Source organism: Lepisosteus oculatus, chromosome 26 (genome assembly GCF_040954835.1).
Source record: "Lepisosteus oculatus isolate fLepOcu1 chromosome 26, fLepOcu1.hap2, whole genome shotgun sequence".
Lineage (NCBI taxonomy): Eukaryota > Metazoa > Chordata > Actinopteri > Semionotiformes > Lepisosteidae > Lepisosteus > Lepisosteus oculatus.
In genome coordinates this window covers 9,906,408-9,924,933 of record NC_090721.1, presented here as the reverse complement: position 1 = coordinate 9,924,933, position 18,526 = coordinate 9,906,408, and the positions used below count along the sequence as shown (strand labels likewise).

General features: G+C 51.9%; 1 protein-coding gene across 3 annotated transcripts in view; it reads left to right on the top strand.

The window, feature by feature from the left end:
• The window catches only part of LOC102692719 (membrane-associated phosphatidylinositol transfer protein 3), a 79,736-nt gene that overhangs the window by 16,610 nt on the left and 44,600 nt on the right, over positions 1–18,526 (top strand). For 2 of the 3 annotated variants that reach the window (XM_069184451.1, XM_069184449.1), the window contains exons 2-3: positions 8,260–8,352; positions 15,109–15,216. In XM_069184451.1, the coding sequence (XP_069040552.1) occupies positions 8,292–8,352; positions 15,109–15,216 (169 nt within the window). In that variant the 5' untranslated portion in view covers positions 8,260–8,291. The remainder of the gene's footprint in view (positions 1–8,259; positions 8,353–15,108; positions 15,217–18,526) is intronic. The other variant, XM_069184450.1, reaches the window with a different exon arrangement.

The window sequence follows — 18,526 nt, the reverse complement described above, 5'->3', positions numbered from 1 at the left end:
GATCAAGCGTGCAATGTCATGGCAGCAATTCGATTTGTGCATTGCATCATTTTAATTTAATTTTTTTAAATTTAAGTCTGTTGCCGCTGTTCAGAAAAGCTTTGTTACGGGTCGGATGCATAGAGGTGCCACAGTTGCAGTGAGCACCAGCCGGTCCAGGTGTGAAGAGAGACCTCTAGGGCTGTTTTTAAAGGCGGGTTGGACATGTGACATTGTGCAGAGCTGTCTTTAAGGCCGGCGTGGGCCCGGCATCTGATATAATACTCCCAGAGGCGCAGCGGCCGGCTCTGGCTGCAGTAATTGATTCTAATTATGGGTTGTAAAGAGGTGTAATTAAAGCAAAGGTTGTTAACGAGCGTAACCGCGTCTGTAAAAAGCTTGGACTCTCGTGTCGCCGGCACCTCCCTGACCCTGCCTGATGGAGGGCGGCAGCGTGACACGGCCCGAGCCGTGCTTCACTGTGGCTGATGTGCCCTCTTCCAAGATGATCCGACCCCGCTGGAATCCGTGCTTAAGAAGCCGCCTTGTCGGCTGTATCGCTGGCTAGTCAGAAGGTGGACGCTTGGGGGCTGGACAGCGTGAGACCCAGCTGCTGGCGATGAGAGGCGTTCGACTCATTTGTTGGGCTCCAAGAAGATGTCATGCAGGTGGGCTGTGCGTGCATTGCCTGGCGTTCGGAACTGGAGGGCTCTTTGCATTCTGTGAGAGTCAAGTGTGCTTCTGAGCACGCAGCGAGGCCCCCGGCACATTCCAGTGCGCAGCTGTGGGTGCGATTGTGCACGTCTAAAAACTGGGGTTTGGCTTCTGACTCGCCCCTTTCTCTCTCACCCCCCTCTCTCTTGATCTCTCTTTTATTCTATTCCCATTTCTCTCAGCCATTCCCTCTCTCTGCTGCACACACACACACACACACGTCAGGCTGCTTCTCAGGTTGACAGAAAACAGAAAAACCTTCAGGCACACCTGCTATTTTTGGCTCTATTGAATATTCCGCTGCTTTATTTGTGACAAATATATATGTGACAAAGCAGGTTGTTCTGTATTCTGCTGCGTGGGCTACCGGGTTCAGGCCAAACAGACCTGCTATTTTAAACTTCCACTTCAAACATCCTTGCGGCCTTCGGTTTTCTCCCAGTGCTGTTACATATGCTCATGCCCTGCAGAAAACATTCACCCCACTTTATCACTGGCAGATTTGTGCTTTTTTTGAGTTCGTTCTTCTCTTTCTTTTTAAGTGAAAGGGGTACAATAAAAGAAAAAAAAGAAAGAAACTTTTGCTTCTTTTCCGGCAGCAGGCATTCTGCAGTGCGGAACACCTGTTCTGGCTGAGCTGAGCACCCCAGCCAGGAAAGGGATAGACAAGGCTTTTCCTTGTAGATTTATTTGCAGGACAAAAGTGAGCTTATCGCTTGAGAATCAGAATTCCTGCTCGCTTTTTTTCCAACTAACCTCCGGCACATTTTTCAGTATTACGGTTTGCAGAAATATGTACAGCAATTCACTTCCTCATTCCAGACCTCCTGCTGCCAGTCTGGACTAGTTTGGTCTCCTGCTACACTGGTGGAAAATCCGGAACCGAATGCTGTTTTGTTTGGGAGAGGAAGGAGAGAGATTCCAAACGGATTGCTAGTGTGTCGTTAACGATGAGCACTTCAGCTAGAGAAGAGTTCCAGGGTAGCCAGCGGTTCTGTTCTGAAGTGGCCCAGCCCGGTACCCCCTCTCCTCGCTCGGGACAGCGCGCAAGTCCGGTGAGGAACTAGATCACAAAGCTAGATCACCCTGCCACTCACAACTGGCAGCCTCTTGAAGCTCAGCAGGTGTGAGCCTGGTCAGTACCTGGATGGGAGACCTCCTGGGAAAAACTAAGGTTGCTGCTGAAAGAGGTGTTAGTGGGACCAGCAGGGGGCGCTCACCCTGTGGTGTGTGTGGGTCCTAATGCCCCAGTATAGTGGTGGGGACACTATACTGTAAAAAAGGCGCTGTCCTTTGGTTGAGACGTAAAACCGAGGTCCTGACTCCCTGTGGTCATTAAAAATCCCAGGGTGTTTCTCCAAAAGAGTAGGGGTGTAACCCCGGTGTCCTGGCCAAATTTCCCCCTGGCCTTTAACAATCATGGCCTCCTAATAATCCCCATCTCTGAACTGGCTTCATCACTCTGCTCTCCTCCCCACTGAGAGCTGGTGTGTGGGGAGAGGACTGGTGCATCATCCAGGTGGGGCTGCACACTGGTGGGTGTGGAGGGGATCCCCATTACCTGTAAATATATAAGTGTGAGCAATTATAATTATTATTGTGAGGACCCTGAGAGAGCTCTTCTCATAGGCTCAGCTCCTAATCTGAAGGAGATAACGCTGCCGATGAAGTATCTTGCAGTCCTGCTGGGCTGTGTCCTCCAGTGCAGGAATGCACAGCGGCTACGATCACAGCACTCCGGCGGCGAGCCTTGATCTGTTGGTTAGGAAGTGGCGGGGCGGAAACCTCCATATACAACCCATCCCTCTCTGTCCTTAACTTTCCATCTCCCTGTCTCTTCACGTGAACCTGTCCGAGTTTCCCCTCCCCACCTCTTCGCCTTCACAGAATCACTCGAGCTCTAGGAGGTGCAGCTACCGAACAGAATGTCTGCAAATCAAAAGTGGCCTTTCGTTTTCCGCATTCCCAACCTGTCGCGAGGAAGAGAATTGGGATTCGTTTTCATTTCGAGAGACGGCGGTTCTGGCCGGCCTGTCCATTCAGGCTTGACTCTGTCCTGCAGGGGAGACCGCTCTGTCCAGTGGAGACGGGCGGACGCGCTCGGAGACGGGCGTCTGGTGTGCTGAACGTCCCTCCTCAGGTACTGGAGGATCGGCGTGTCTCTCTCGCTGACGTCGGGCACATAAATGCCTATTTCGCTGACGGCGTGGCCAGATGTGCACTGCCCCCTGGTCGGCTAACCTCAAGGCCCAGGCTCGACCCGGTAAGGTCTGGGTCGTAGAACTGTACCCGAGCTTAACGTGAGTGTCTGGACTGCCTGAGCCACTCGGCAGCGCTCCATACTGTCAGTACTTGTCTTCTCACCACGTTCTTCACCCAGGAGGTAAACATCGTGTTGCAACAGCTTTTTGTTTAACGCCCCCGTTTGTTAAAAACTTAATAAACGCCGCAGTATTCTAAAACGAGCTCCCACAGAGCCCGGAACGACAGCCCCCTCCATCACCGTAATAACCTCACCCAGCCAAGACCGAGAAATTGGAAAAAAAAACCTTACAGCCGGCAGTATTACCCTGACCGGGATTCTCGGCTTCAACCCAGACAGCGCACGGCCACATTCCTGGTCAAAAATAGCCACGGAGGCTGTTTAAATCTAACAGATCGATATTTGAATTTTCCGGTTCAAGGAAATTCCCCGACCAGGAATGAGTGCAGATGTCTTTGGTGTCATTAGTCAAAATGCATTAAGTAAAACCGATGTGTGGTATAACACTGCGCACATAATTACACGGGTGTGTTCTGTGGCAGCCATACAGCACTTTAGTGGAAATTAGTGAGCTGATTAAATTAAGCTTTGTCCCTCCAGAGGGAGGCTTTCAGCAGATAAGTCTGGCCCCTTCCAAGGGCTTAACTACTTAGGAATAAGGAGAAATGTGCTCTAAAATGTTTGTTTTTTTTGATGGAAGAACACCCTTGTGCATCATCTGAATCCCGTGTCTGGGTCTTGGTCATTGACTGTCCTATACTGCTGTGTCATTTTGTGTGTGCAGTGCTGTACTGCGTCAGGCACACTGACGTCTCAGATGAGTGCGGTACCGTTCCGAAGACGAAAGGCTTTGACGCCGAAGCCTGGAGGGGGCTGCTGTCCACTCGCTCACCCCTAGTAGCTCTAAGTCGTTGGTCTCTCCCACTCACCCCTGCGCTCAGTCTTGGGGTAGGGTCCCATCAGTAGGAGTCTCGAACCCTCAACCCTAACCTCTTCCAGTTCCAGGTGCGACAGGCACGTGTGGAAAGGGAAGAACTCTTTTTTTTACGCAGGGACTAATAATGCGCTTGAGAGGGAATCGCAGCTCTCTGCCACATCCCTGTCTGAGAGAGAATGAGAAACCTGCCGACTCTCCAAAACTGAAAGGGTGTGGGGGGTGGCGGCATCGCTTTCAGGCCTCAATCGACGGCATTAATCAAAACCATTGACGTTCCTCGGGTATTGATACTCCTGCAGCCTCCGCAGGTTGAAATGGTTGAAATTGGGCCTTTGGAGTACAATGCACAATCCCTTTTCACGAATGCGATATTGATATCCGAAGTGTATCACAGTATTGTTTCTTTAGCCTTTTTAACTGTCTGCTCTTCTATTTAACTAGAGATCTGTGTGGCTTTCGTTAGTTTCTAGGCCAGTCTAAAACGTCCCTATAACCAGAAGTCCGTTTAGAGTTACGATATCCGCACAGCGTCGCGTCTGTGGTTTTCTTTTTAGGAATTCATTTCTGGCGAGTTTTCCGGAGTTGCATGGATCTCCAGATGTTCTCCACTCGTGCCCCATTGATTTCATTAGCGGCTTGGGATCCGCTGGATCTCAGGTCAAAAATCAACTTCCAAGTCAAGGTAGCAGCCCTGGGTAAGCGACTGTCCGTGATCGGGGTCATAGGTCGCTGGGATCGTGTAACCGTGGTGTAACAAAGAGTTGGGGGAGGGGAAGAAGAGGACAAAGAGCTCTGGCACTTTCCACGGGCACAGTCTCTCGCAACGCCAGCATGTCCGTCCGCCAGCAAGGCTTGAATAATGATGATCATTTTCACAATACTCCTGTTAACTTTGCGATTTTGACACATCTTAATCATTCGTTGCATTTTTGCAGTGCTTCTCATCCCCAACGCAGTCCCAGAGCTCTTCACATACAGGGGCGCCCCTTTCGTCCCCCGTGAAGTGCAGCCCCACCTGGGTGACGCACAGCTGCCCCCGAGTTCCCCTGCTCTTACGCGTGTGCGTGTGCGTGCAAGCTGTGGAATCAGCCTACTACTTTTCCCACTAGTAGCAATTCAGTAGTTTTCCACGAATTCGGCACATTTGATTGTAGTGTGTTAACCGAATTCTTGACAGCGCTTTTTAAAAGGAAGAGAGCTTTGTGGTCTTTTGTTTCGAGCTGCTCGTCGCCGGAGCCCTCTCGTTTGTCGGTAGTCGTCCTCACCTGGGAGGCCGCCGGAGGGGGATGATTTCACAGCCGGGGTGTTAAAGGGGAGGGGAAATTAAATTCAAGGCCACAGCCGTTACCATGTAAGAGGAGGGGGCCTTACGACCAGCCTGCAGCGTTACTGCGTTGTCACACAGGTCGATATGTACCACCGCCCCCCTTCTCGATCGGGATTCTTTCTTTGATGTCATCCGGCGCAGAAGAGCCGGTCTTGCAAAAGGAGGAGAGAGAATGAAAGAGGTGAGGGGGAGGGGGGGACGGAAATGGGTTGTGAAAGGAGTTCATTATGTGTAAGGATAATGAAGATTGAATTTGTACACATTGACAGTCTGAAACCGTTCTCATTTCATTATTTCGACTGGCGGAAAAAAAAATCAATTATGACTCAAATGATATTTAAGAAGGTGGAGGAGGAGGAGGAGGAGGGGGTGTATTGGTTCCTTTGTGGTTTGGACAATGTCGTTTTCCGGCTGTTCGGTTTTTGGCCTTCGCCACGATGGACTCCGGACAGGGCCGGAGGGGTCAGGGCTGGGGTCAGCAGTCCGGGGGTTGGAGGGGGGGCGTTAAGGTCCTGCAGGTTTAATGGCCAGTGGACACCCCGAAAACATAGAAATGGGGCTGCGCTTTGTAAACCCGGGCGGCCAAGCTAAGTCCCACAGCTGGTCGGAGCCACTACACTGACCCGGGAATGTCACAGCTCATCAGAGCCAGACAACCCAGATGATCTTCAGCGTCTCTGAAGTCTCTGCGAACCAGGATAAGAGCATGGTGTAATACCTGTGCAAGTTTCAGCTCACACCCATAGCCACATCTTCAGTTGGGCTGAAACCGGTGCCAGAGCTGTCTGTAGGCGGTATGGGTGATCATTGGTGCCCGCTGCCTCTGACGAATTGGCTGCTTAGCTCACCATCCCCGGGATTCTCTTCTAATTCTGGGATTTAAGTCCTGAACTCAGCGCTCAGTCATTGAGTTTATTCCCGGGAGTCTTCGGCGTGTTCCCGAGCTTGTCTGTTCCCTCGAGTCTCTTCCAGCTTCTCTCGCCACCTCGGCTCGTCTCCTTGTCCCGGCCTTCGCTCCGGCCCTTGGCCGTGCTTCCAGATTCCCCTCGGCTTGTCTGACCCCTGCGTTCCCAGGTGGACCCTTGTTTGCGCTCAGGCTGCAACTTGCAACTTTCATTTTCCCTTTCGCCCGTCGCTGGCCGGTCGCTCCGAGCCAAGCTGCTGGATTCCTCCTCCCATCCTTTGGCCACTGCACACCCCAGGTCACTGGGTTTCTGTCACGATCGTAAACCCCTCCTCTTAAGGGCGTTCCAGCCCTTCCTTGTTTTTCACTCATCTCCCGCACCTGCTCCCTGTTCCAGCCCCCTTTATAAGCCAGACGCTCACTCTCCTCCGGGCTCTGCTCTGGTTCCTGTACCAGGCAAGTCCGGGACCTGGAAGCACCTGGTCCCATCAAGGTTTTGGTTCCTGTTCCTGTCCCTGGTGCCGGTCCCGACTTGGTTCTTGTTTTAATCTCGTCTGTCTTGGATGGATCGCCTGGCTTTGGACTTTTGTCCTGTTTTGGATTCCCCTTTTGGACTCAGCTCTGGACTGTTTGCCTCGGTCACACCTCCCCCGAACACCAGCGCACCATGGACACGCCCCCCTGTTTTCATTCCCGACTCCCGCATGTTTTTTTCCCAGTGTTCTCCTCGCTCAACCCCGTGATTGTGTCGTCTTCATAGGGTCCAGAAAAAAAACGCTTGCGTTACAGATTCTAGGAGCTGAATCGCTAGATCTTATGCAGGCGTAAGAATCCAAGAAATTGACTGCACCACTGCAGCTTTGTCTGAGGGACCCCTCATCCTCTGTGTAAAGATGTCCAATCCAGTCTCATTCCTCAGGGCCCTTCTTCACCCAGCTGGATCCTGGGCTGGATGTTTTGCTGCTGATGTTCAAGTTGATCTCTGCATTGTGAAGTGGATCTCTGGATCAACTCCGTCTGCACCTTGAATGCCAGTATAAAGTGATCACCCCGGTCCGGGTTAGGAAAGGATTCAGTTGTTTCAGTCTGTGAATGACCAGCCTATTAGACCAGTTCTTTGAAGAGATGCAGAGTAGCACCGTCTTTTTGGTAATTCGGCAAGGAGAGTTGCATTTAGAAACAAAAATAGTTCTGCTCTTGGTTTAAGGGTGACTGTGTGGTTTGCATTTGACTGATCAGGGCTCAGCCCTTGTTGTCCAGCGAAAGGCACGGAGTTATGAGCTGCTTTCGTTGCACCAGGAATATGAATCAGGATGTGGTTTCCTTCCAAAAACTTGGAAACTCTCCAGTGCCTCCTCAGGCGTGCCGTATTGAAAAATTAGTGTCTTTTGCCCTTTTGCCTTTTCTGCTCAAGCGTACAACCGTTTTGACCTCTGTGCTGTCCGGAATTGTTCATGGGGGGAAGGACAGTACCTGAATCCACCCGGGAAAGTTAAGCAAGATGGTCCTCTGCACGCCAGTCCTCACTCTCGCTGTAAAAACCTGATAATTGCCTGTGCAGCACAGCTCGCACAGCTGCAGGAAACAAGCTTTGTTTTGCAGGCTTCAGGAACACTGCATGTTTCACGTTGTGGGGTGTCTGTAAGAAACGGCGACTTTGGTGTCAGGCTGGGGAAAGTTAATTGAACATCTAAATTCTGCTTTTATTTTCTGTGTTCGTGCTTTGTTTAATAAGAGATTCATTCAAATTTAGCATTATTGTCATACACTTTAATTAGAATCCCATCCTTTCCCGAGACTTAAAAATGTTTCTGATTAGGGTGGGGATGAGGATCAAGGCAGCAGTGTGGAATGGTACGAGGCTCTGCACTCCTCTTGACCAGAGGGCTGCGGGTTCGAGTCCTGGGTGCGACATAGCTGGTTTGCATGTGAGCGAGTTGCGTCACTCGGTCACTGCAGTAAATACCCTGCTGCATAAATGGAACTCCAGGTCATTTTCGATGAATGTTCCTGGCAAAAAGAAGGAATGAATAAAGACAGGGTGGGAGGAGACCAAACTAAGATGCAGGACAAGATCTGTCCTTGTTGACTGGAACTTCTCATGACCTCTCTCTCCTGTCCTGTGTTGTCACCAGCTGCCCGGAAACCCAGCGCCTCGCACTGGAGGATGCAGAACATTGTGCAGGAGTCCGTGGAGAGCTCAGATGAGGAGTTCTTCGATGCCCGAGGTCAGTTCCTGAGATAACCCTCCTCGTTCGTTCCTCCGCTGTGGGCTCTCTGAGCAGACAGATTTCCGCTGTCGTGAGTCCGTAACGTCAGCGGCTTGTCTCTGCGGCGCCTCTGGGTGGTGGGGAGCGGACCGAGCCTGTAAAATCAAGCTGGAAAAAGAGAGCTGCTTCCTCATACCGCTGCTTCAGTCAGGCTGCTGCTGGATGTTTGTGCCTGCTTTTATTCATTTTGCTTGTTTGCTTGGTTAATATTTTAGCACCATAATTTTCTAAATGCATAATTAAGGGGGGCTGTCTGATCATCCTGTGGTTTGAGATTACGGTTTCTCATTATAAAGAGTGGCTGTGCAGAGCCTGGCTTCTTTCACCAGTGTTAGTGCCTGTCTTTCTGTCCCTTGAGCTCACTGTGAACATGCCTGCAAATCAGCACAAAACTGTTATGCAAAAGAGCTTAGAAGCGTGAGGAGGCCTGTTTTGGCACTCACAGGTGATGTTTTGTAAACACCCGGGGCATCATGGTCAGAGAGCTTCAACACGGGCTGCCCTGTTGGTGTTCATACTGAGCCCTGCCCTTCCTGAGGGGCTGAGGAGGCCTGATTGCGAATATCAGCCACCAGCAGAAAAAAAGGGACCTTTTGGCGCCCGAGAAAGTGTTATGACTCCCGCACTCCATCTAGGGTTTGTAATCAGACCCTGTGCGAGCGGTAGAGGAAAGGGAGACGCGCTACTGTGGAAACAAACAGGGGTTTATTTGCGCAGCAGATGGGGACAGTTTGTGCAGCAGGTAACAGGGGAAAAGACACAGGTATCCAAATCCAAATGGGTCCATAGGCGAGTCAGGGCACAGTCCAGGAGTCCGAATCCGGCGACGACTCCAGGTTAAAATCCCCGGAAAGGGGAAAACCCAGACATGACAAGACACTGGGGGAGGTCCTCCAGGTCCTGGGCTCAGGAAGTGGGAGATGTCGGGGGATGAGGCCTGTGCCCTCGGGCATCCAGCAGCCTGGTGGAAGGCAAGCGTTAGATCCATACCCTAGCGCTGAGCCCTGAGCACGGGAGGCGCTAAGATTAAATAGGGAGGGTACAAGCAAGACACACCGGGAGGATATAAACAATGACCTGGACCCAGTAACGAGAAAGCAGTGGAGCGCCCCCTAGGGGAGGGGTGTCGCCGGTGACGGAAAGGGTACAAATGAGAGGAGGCCATTCAGCCCACGTAGCTTGTTTGGCACTTAGCTGCTAATTGATCTAAACCGTTAATTGAAAGATTTCCGGTTTCAACAATCGGTCAGCTTGTTCCACATTCCCATAATCCTTCGGGTGAGGAAGGGGCTTCCTGTTCGCGGGTTTAAACGCCCAGTTCCCACCCCTGTCTGGGGTGCGCGTTTCTCCCGCGGCCCCGAGCTTCTGCCCCGCTCCTGTGCGGCACGATCGTTCTTGAGGCCCCCCTTACGGCCAGCTGCGAGACCCCCGCTTCAGACGCGCACTGTGCCCGCTGAAGCGAGCAGACTCCCGGGGCGCCGCCAAGGCCAGAGACGGGGTACAGCCCCTGGGTGTTCCCTTTCCTAGCCCTGCCGCACTTAAGAGCATGAAGAAGGGGGGGAGCTATTGGACCCCTGTGCTGCTCCTGGTGCCTAATCTTCTTCCAGTGCCTAATTGACACCCGGAATGCTTCCATTAGTCTCTCAAAGGAACCCCCAAGGGGGTGCGTGAGAGAGCCAGAAGTTTAATTAGGGTTCTGTGATGTCCGTTCCCTAGTCACAGAAAAAGGCGGGGGTCTGTTCGTAACTGCCAGATCTGCGGGCAGGAGTGAGGCTGAGGAGAATGTTAAACAGCGCTCTGACGGGTTGCGGCAGCCTGAGATCCCCGTCTATCTTAGGTCTGAAAAAAGGACGTGTCTGGGGGAAAAAGAGGACGTCTGGTCCCCCTATCCTAACCCTCGTTAGGCGCAAGTCTGGATCTAGTGGTGTGGAGACTGGGGGGGGGACATTGTTCCCCACCTCCACCGCAGAAAATATAACTTTTCTTGATCTCCAGCCTCCTGACACCCGATCCGAGTTCCATGAACGCCGCAGACTCGAATGAAATCCCTTCTTGATTGGCGTCGGCAGGTATTGGAGTGTCTCGGGAAGTTTGATGAATGGGTTAGAGGCTGGATAAGTATTGGGTTCTGCCCATGGCTGTGCTGCAGTCTGTCGGCCACGTGACAAAGTGAGCTCGAATTGAAAGCCACGCGCGCGCAGGCCAGATCTGTGTCTTGTTCCCAGTGTGGAAAGGCCTTGAACACCCTCTTGCACAGAAGGCAGCGCAGCCCCTGCGCCCTCTGCCGTCTGGTGTAGAGGCTGCACTGAGACAAGCCAGTGCAGGGAAGAGGCCTGGCTGCTCAGCTGTGTAAATACAGAGCTCTGTTCTCCCTCTCGAGAATCTCGGTAGCGCAAACAGCAAACCTGAGGACACTGCTGGAAACTGAGGAAGGTGGTGGTGGTGGTGGTGGGGGGGGGGGGGCTTTCTTTACACAAAGGGTTGTGGGGGAATGGAACAAGCTGCCCAGCTGTGCAGTCAAAGACAATACCCACGGTTGAAATTGCAAACCCAGGCACCTCAACTCCATTCTGAATTGTCACAAAAAAAAAAACAGAATGAAAGCTGTGAGCCAGTTTTGAGGCTCCCTTACCTTTTGAAAAGCAGGGAAGCAACACGCAGGACACGGATCGCTCTCAATCAAGCTGGTTCACCGGGACAGGGTCTGTGCGCCGAGGGCTGGACTGCAAGACTGTATCCTCGGGCAGACCTTCCGCAACCTTGTGCTAACCTCAGCTGAAGGACCTTCGGGAACCTTCGAGTTTTTACATGCTTTTTCTTCTGACCAAACCACGGCAATTAAAGGAGAAGGAAAAAATAAATTGCTACTCGTCAGTAAAGACAATCTCTTTCCTATAGATGTTCCTTGTACTTTTGTCCCACCCTGATGTTCCTATTAACCCAAATGTACTTGAAACCCTGAAGAAGACAATCAAACATCCACGGACTTGATCACGATCCTTTTCCACTAGTCATGAGGCAGCTGATGTTCATGGAGTACCTAGGCAGGGTGAGATTTGGGTTAACCCGTTCACGGCCAGTACCCTGGCTTCAGGATGAGGAGGCTGGGGACCCCCCTGCAGAGATCTTGACCTAGCTGCAGCTGCCCGGGAGGAGAGCAGGAAGAATGCATGAGGAGAAATATGAAAAGAGGGTTTTTTTGGTGTGATGTGCAATCGCTCTGAGAAATGACACTGGGAATGATTATGATTTAGAAAAGCTGCGGCGCACAGCTTGGTTCTCCTCATCCCTCCCAAGTTCCCGTTTCCGGCAGTGAGATCTCGAAATGGAGGCTAACAAACTCCAGGGCGCCGGGGTGAGTAGGAAGTAAAAACTCTTCCCTGCTCGTGAGGCTCTCGGGGGGGGGGGGCGTCCTGCTCGGAGATGGGGCGGGGGGGGACCTGTGGGCAGGACCTGGGGCGATTCGGAGCAGGGAGTTTCCTCTCCCAGAGAAAAGGAGCGAAAAGAAATCAAACTGCCAACTGGAACCCCTCGATGTTCCCATCCGTCATGGGCAAATTCGTATCGATGGGGCGGAAGGGTGCCCTTAAAATGGGACCTCTGCTGAGCCTGGATAAGACGCTCAGGTAAGCATCAGAAATACGGCGCTGTCAGGAGCGTCTGTGCTTGGGGAATACGCAGGCTTGCCGTGATGCCATTGCTCGGAGCTTCCCAGTTTTCTTTATTTCCCATTAGAAATGCCATCTCCCACGCTGTAAAGCACAACAGAGCGGAGGGGCGCTTCTCTCTGCGTCCAGATGATTTTTGCTGGTATTTGAAAGCGTCGATCATGCTCTTCCCTGCCCGTATAGCCGAGCCTTGGATCTCAAGCTCCTCCTCGAGCCAGCTTTTCTCCCTCATCCTGTGAGAAAAGCTGCTCAGACCTCAATCCTCCTGGGTTCTCGTTCAGAGATGAAAATAAACATCTCGGAGACCCACATCATCAGCTCCCGAAGCTCAGGGATTCTGGAGGCCGTGCTGCACAAAAAAAAAAAACACAAGAGCAGTCCAGTTTTATATATAGTAACTTTTCTCAGTAATGCTTTGCCGCTGGGGAGAAATAGTCTTTACAAACTTTAAAGTGCATGAAGTCAAAAGAAGTTGCAAAGTTAATTTTGAGTGTTTTTATAAGGCTGGATATCCAGGTATCCATGCTAAATGAATCCTTGCTAACGCCTTGTAGTTTAACTGAATTTTCTTTATTTTTGTGCTAGGAGGGCATTTTTCTGTAGCCTGTGCACAGAGTATCTTGTTACAGTGCACAGGTATTCCTGCAGAGGACTAATAATCCTCTGCAGCTCTCTCTTGAAATCCCCTTTTTCCTGTGTTGATGTCAACAGCCCACTTGAAACCAGTAAAATCCCGCTGAGCACCTCTCCGATTTCAGCTGCACTTGTCCGACTCTTCCTGCTGAGGGGACAGGAGGATTCACAGAGGAATCCATATTCCACTGAGCTCCGCAGCCCCGTTCCTCTCAAAAACACCAGTTTTAGGTCCAGCGGATTTGCTATGGAAAATTAAACCCCCTTTTACACCTAATGAAAAAGCCAGTCTGACCTCCTGTGGGTATTTTGCGTGAGTGGGAGGGGTGGAGGGGGGCTCAGTGTGTGGAGGTGGGAGCGTGCCTCTCGGCGGAGGTGTGTCTGTGAGCAGGAGTGATGTGGGGGAGCCCCGCCACCCCCACAGCTGCACCACCCACCTACAGCAAGTCAGCTGCCCCTTGTGGCAGCACTTCAAGATCTGACTTCTAGTGAGTTTTGGACAAAAACGGAGCGCCCCGTTGGAAGTGGGGGGTTGTGATCTCGCCGGAGTGGCGCGGCGGGAGGTGCCGTGTGTCTCCGCTTGTGCACAGGTGTGACGCCGCCGGTCCTTGCACGTTGCCGGACGCCTGCGCTGTACTGCAAGAGGGAAACCCTCATCGCCAGCCTTCCTCGGCTGCGGACTCCATCTTTGTTTGCAATGATCTCATTAATGCTTCTTTTCGCTCTCTGGGGTGGTGGGACGGCGTCGGCTCCCTGGCTCCCTGGCTCGTTCCGTTTCTGGAAGGGCGATGCTGTGTCTGGTGAGGCTGGGACCCCGAGGCTGGTGGCCCGGGGAGGAACATTCCGAGCGGGGGCTTTGGGTAGTCACGTTCGGTGGGCTCCTGCCTCCTGCCTGCCCCCGCGCTCCCTCGCGGCTTCGCGCCTGGAGGGGTCTCCGAGCCGATTCTCCGGCACCACCTGGAGCCGAGAACAGCTGCCCCCCCAGAGCCAGATCCCTCACCTCTTGGGGTACAGGTGCTCCTGTAGGGGCGACGCCTGCCTTCGTTGGTGTAAGGGCTGGAGGGCACCTTTCCCTGGAGGGGACCACAGCACCCTGAGAGAGAGATGGACGTCCCTGGATCGGTCCCCACGGAAAGGGGCAGCTCTTCACGGAGGGGCAGCTGGGATGGGGGGGGAGGCAGGGGGAGTGGCTTGGGCGGGGTGGGGGGGGGACGGATTTGGTTTTACACTGCAAGCTTCATGGCGGATCATGGCGGAAGAAGCAGAGGATCCCTCAAGGCTGAGCGTGTCGCCTGGCACGGAAAAGCCATTGCACTGTCCTTGATTTGAGGGAGAAGCTGGAAGCCGGAGGACACTGCCACCTACAGGCCAAACTCTGTAGCTGAAGGACTGGCTCCGTTAAGGCGGTAATTAATTAAAGATCGGCAGGAAATAACTAAAACCTAGAGGCTGGTCAGGCCAGAGTTTCTGTCTTCCCCCAGGAAGGGGGACCCCAGCATTGCTGGCACCCATTCATACAGCCAGGTGCAGCAGAGCACCTGGGCAAAGGGCCTTGTTTGGGGGTCCACAGGGGGGGAAGGGAACCCCCAGCCCTCGGGGTGTGAATCGAGAGCCCCCACCGTGAGTTTTTGAGCAGGAAGCCGTATCGCCTTGTCATTCTCAGATAGTGTGAAGCAGCGAATAAGAGCTGTGTTCGGTTATAAAGCCGTGTCTGGGTTTTGCCTTCAGGCCTTCCTCGCCAGAGCTGTCAGTGTGAGCACAGCCTCCCTCCCTCTCTCTGTCTCTCTCTTCAGCGAAGAGAGGCTCTCATCGGCCTCCGCATCGTGCTTGTCGTCTCTGCCACTTCAATTCCGATCTCGCAGACTTGGGGGCTGTTGGAATATTTTTTTTTCTCCTATTTATTTGTTTCCCCTCATAGCCCTGCCTGCTACAGTCTCCTTTGCCGCCGTAACAGAGATTTCACACCTCTTTAGAAGTGTGTCCCCCCCTGTGCTCCACGGCGTGGCCCCTCTTCACAGCTCTTGATTAACACTGATCTCCCCCAGTGTGAAAAGTGTGAAGAGCAGGCCCATGGGGGGGGGGGGGGGACTGAGGAGAGCTGCTACTGCAGAGCCCCCGCTCTGCACGACAGCTGGGACACAACACTGAGCATAACACAGATGAGGCTCAAACACATCCATTTCTGCCTGCACGACCTCTGCATGATGCAGATAGCCAGGCGTAATGCTGATATTTATCCCATGGACTTGGAAACACGAGGGGAATATGGGGCTGTACCACTGTTTCGGGCAGGAGGTTTGTAGGTTTAAGAATCGGCAAAGGAGCGAGAGCATTGCTCTCTCGTCTTGAGCTCCTCTCCCTTCTCGCGCTCGCTCACTCCTTTCTCTCCCACCCCTCTCTGTCTCCGTCCCAGAAGAAGTGATGGAAGGGAAGAGTGCGATGCTGCTGGGCATGAGCCAGTGGAACTCCAACGACCTGGTGGAGCAGATAGAGACCCTGGGTCACATGGACCAATCGCAAGGTACTGGGGGCAGGAGGGGCTGTCTGGGTGGCGGGTTAGAATAAGATTCAAATAAGGCGCTCCAGAAAGACTGTCAGGTTCTGTTACATACATGCACAAACAGACATGATTTACAGACTTTAATGAATCTTGCCTAGCATATCTTTGGGAGGTAGTAGGAAACGAGCATTGAAAGAAAATCTATTTGGATACAGGGGAACATGCATACTCCACCTAGAAGGTATTACAGGTCAGAGTCAAACCTGGGACCCAAGAGCTGGAAGGTAGCCCTGGAAAATGGCTACAGCCCAGCAAATTCCTGCATTAGAGATTTATACTGTATATAGTTATTTCTCCGGGGGAAACTTAATAACGCAGACACGGAAACATCCCAAGAGGAAATGATGCATCTTTCCAGATAATCAAATTATCCCTTGAGACTTGCTTTGCAGTTGACACCATTCTCTAAAATCCTGAACTCTCATCAGCTGACTGCCGACGAAGTGAGCCAGCAACAATTTTCCTGACAGCATGCTGCACGCAGAGAGGCCCTCTGTGGTGGCATCTATCAGCTTGGTGCTGCTTTTAACAAGTCATTAAACAAATTGATGAGATGCAAATCAAAACATGATTGTCTTCACTCTGTGATTTCCACACTAGCTTGTTAAAACTGTGTCTTAATTAGCCGTTTCCCCTCCCGAGGAGACGTGTTCTTTGCCAGTGTTGGACAGTGATGATGAGGCACGATGATGTGATGAAGGACTGAGGGATAATACGAGATGTTGACTGCCTTCTGAAAGGGGGTTTTGCATTGATCTGAACACCCTAAAGACCTTTGCACAAGCGATCAGCTGCTTTAATGGAATTAGAGAGGGTGGGGCGGTGTCTCTGTGGCTCAGGATCTGCACCTGTGGCTGCAAGGTTGCCGGTTCAAATCCCGCGGCCGGCAGAGGAATCCTACTCCGTCGGGCCCCTGAGCAAGGCCCTTAACCCCAGCTGCTCCAGGGGCGCTGTACAATGGCTGACCCTGCGCTCTGACCCCAAGCTTCTCTCCCTGTCTGTGTGTCTGTGTGTCTCATGGAGAGCAAGCTGGGGTATGCGAAAAGACAAATTCCTCATGCAAGAAATTGTATATGGCCAATAAAATGATCTTAGACATCTTAAAAATTAGTTCTCCAGTTGTTTATAATTGGATCCTAGGCACATTTGCTTGCTAATGTTTACCTAGCTGGATTCTAGCCTCTGTCCATTAAACTGTAACTTTTAATGGGTTTTGAAGCCCATTAAAAAAGGAACAATCAGAGCTGTGTTCTGTTTCCATGAGGAACATCTTTGATGGCAACTTTGGCCAGCACATAAAGTCCACTGGAGCAGCAATGCAATGACATGAAGTTGCACCCTGCAACTTTTAACACAGCAGAGAGCCCAGAGAGCCCTGGCCGACTGAGACCACTCTTCCCCCGGCAACGCCAAGTCAACTGTGTCTTGGTCACAGTCGGCTAGTGACCTGACCCTAGCTCGAACGCTAGATCACCATACTGGGCTTGGGAGCGTGAGTTTGCTGGTTGAGCTGCTTCATGTCAGTCATGAAGTGGAGAATGACAGTCTGTCCTTGTTTGCAATTTAATTGGGGAAAAAAAACAAACTTGCAAGCAAGAAGAGGGAACAGAGGCATCAGCCCGCTGCTATCGCTGTAGGAAGGATTGATCACAACAGGGGACAGTCTCGGCTGTGTTTGAGTGTAGGAGCCTGCGATCGGTCGTGCTCATCCTGCCTCTGCTTGATGATCCAGGAGCCCCTGAAGGCACCACTCTTTCAGCACCTACAGCAACGCTGGCGTTGCACAATCCCACAATCCTGTCTTGTGACGACATGCCTCCTGACATGGGGAAAGCTGAGACTCCCTCAAAAAACGTAAACAAATTAAACCAAATTATTGTGGAACACAACTGTGCAAAGGCAGCCAAATTCCGTCTTGGCCAGATTTCCCATTGGCCTTTACCAATCATGGCCTCCTAATAATCCCCATCTCTGAACTGGCTTCATCACTCTGCTCTCCTCCCCACTGAGAGCTGGTGTGTGGGGAGAGGACTGGCGCATCATCCAGGTGGGGCTGCACACTGGTGGTGGTGGAGGGGATCCCCATTACCTGTAAAGCGCTTTGAGTGGAGTGTCCAGAAAGGTGCTATACAGTATAAGTGTAAGCAATTATTATTATTATTATTATTTCCTTAAAGATCAACACCCCCACTGAACCACTGGAGTCTTTTAAACATCATGTGAAATGTGTAATGATTACAGAATAAAATAATTTCCACTCGACCCTAATCTCCTTTCAGGTTAGTGGGTGCCATCAGATCTCTCCTCAGGGATTGGTCCTCATCAGAAAGAGTACTCTGGGAGTACGGGGTCCTGCTCCATCCCGGCTCGTTCACGCCAGGCGCTGCCGCGTCGTCGTGTGTGGTGTGGCAGACGTACCCGAGCCGGCGGTGAAAAGCATCTGAAGAGATCTGTGCAAGCTTTCCGGGTGCTTCGTTTTTTTATTTTCTCCCGGTGACAATTTACAAGCGAAGATGACTTGAGCTCTGAAAGGTCTCTCGCTGGGATGTAGTCTTTTTCACTGCCGCTGCTGCTGCTGCTACTGCGTCAGTGACAGGTGCTTCAAAATCTCTGCAGTGATTAAAAAGCAAAAAACATGCCTTTTTAATCCCTCCCCATCCCAGGTGGCGTAGGTAGAGCTGTTTGGGCTCATTTAGCACAGTGCTGACGCACTCGGTGCTCTTGTTGGAGCTGTTGTTGTCTGCGGAAAACTCCAGACTGATTGTTGTGTGCGGGGATCGTTTGCGTTCGTCCCGGGCTCCCGAAAAAGGTTGGTTTGACAACTGGAGGGGTAAAACCGCAGGTGAACAGCTCGTGCCTAGGTCTGATCCTTTTTTAGACGCGCTGGGACCTTGTGTCCCGTCTGCCAGGCGGGGAAGAACGTGGTGTCTGTGCTTCCCGTTTCAAACCTGATCCGAGAGCCCGGATCGGCTTCTGGGAGCCTCTCCCTCTGGTGGCTTAATTGACGCTAATAGCCGAGCGCTTTGGGAACACCATCCATGACTGGCAGCTAAAAGCGGGATTATTTCAGCACTTGTCACATTAATCTCTCTGGTTTTAATGAGCTCTCTCTGGTAACCAACTAAACCGAAGTCCTAAAGTGCACCTGACTAATGGAGGCTGGGAGCTTTTTAAATGTGGATTTGTTTTTACGTGATGTTTCTTCATTACCAGTCAGTGTGGATACCTGCAATGCTACAAGGAAAATGATTGGTTTTGCAGGGGGGCTGCA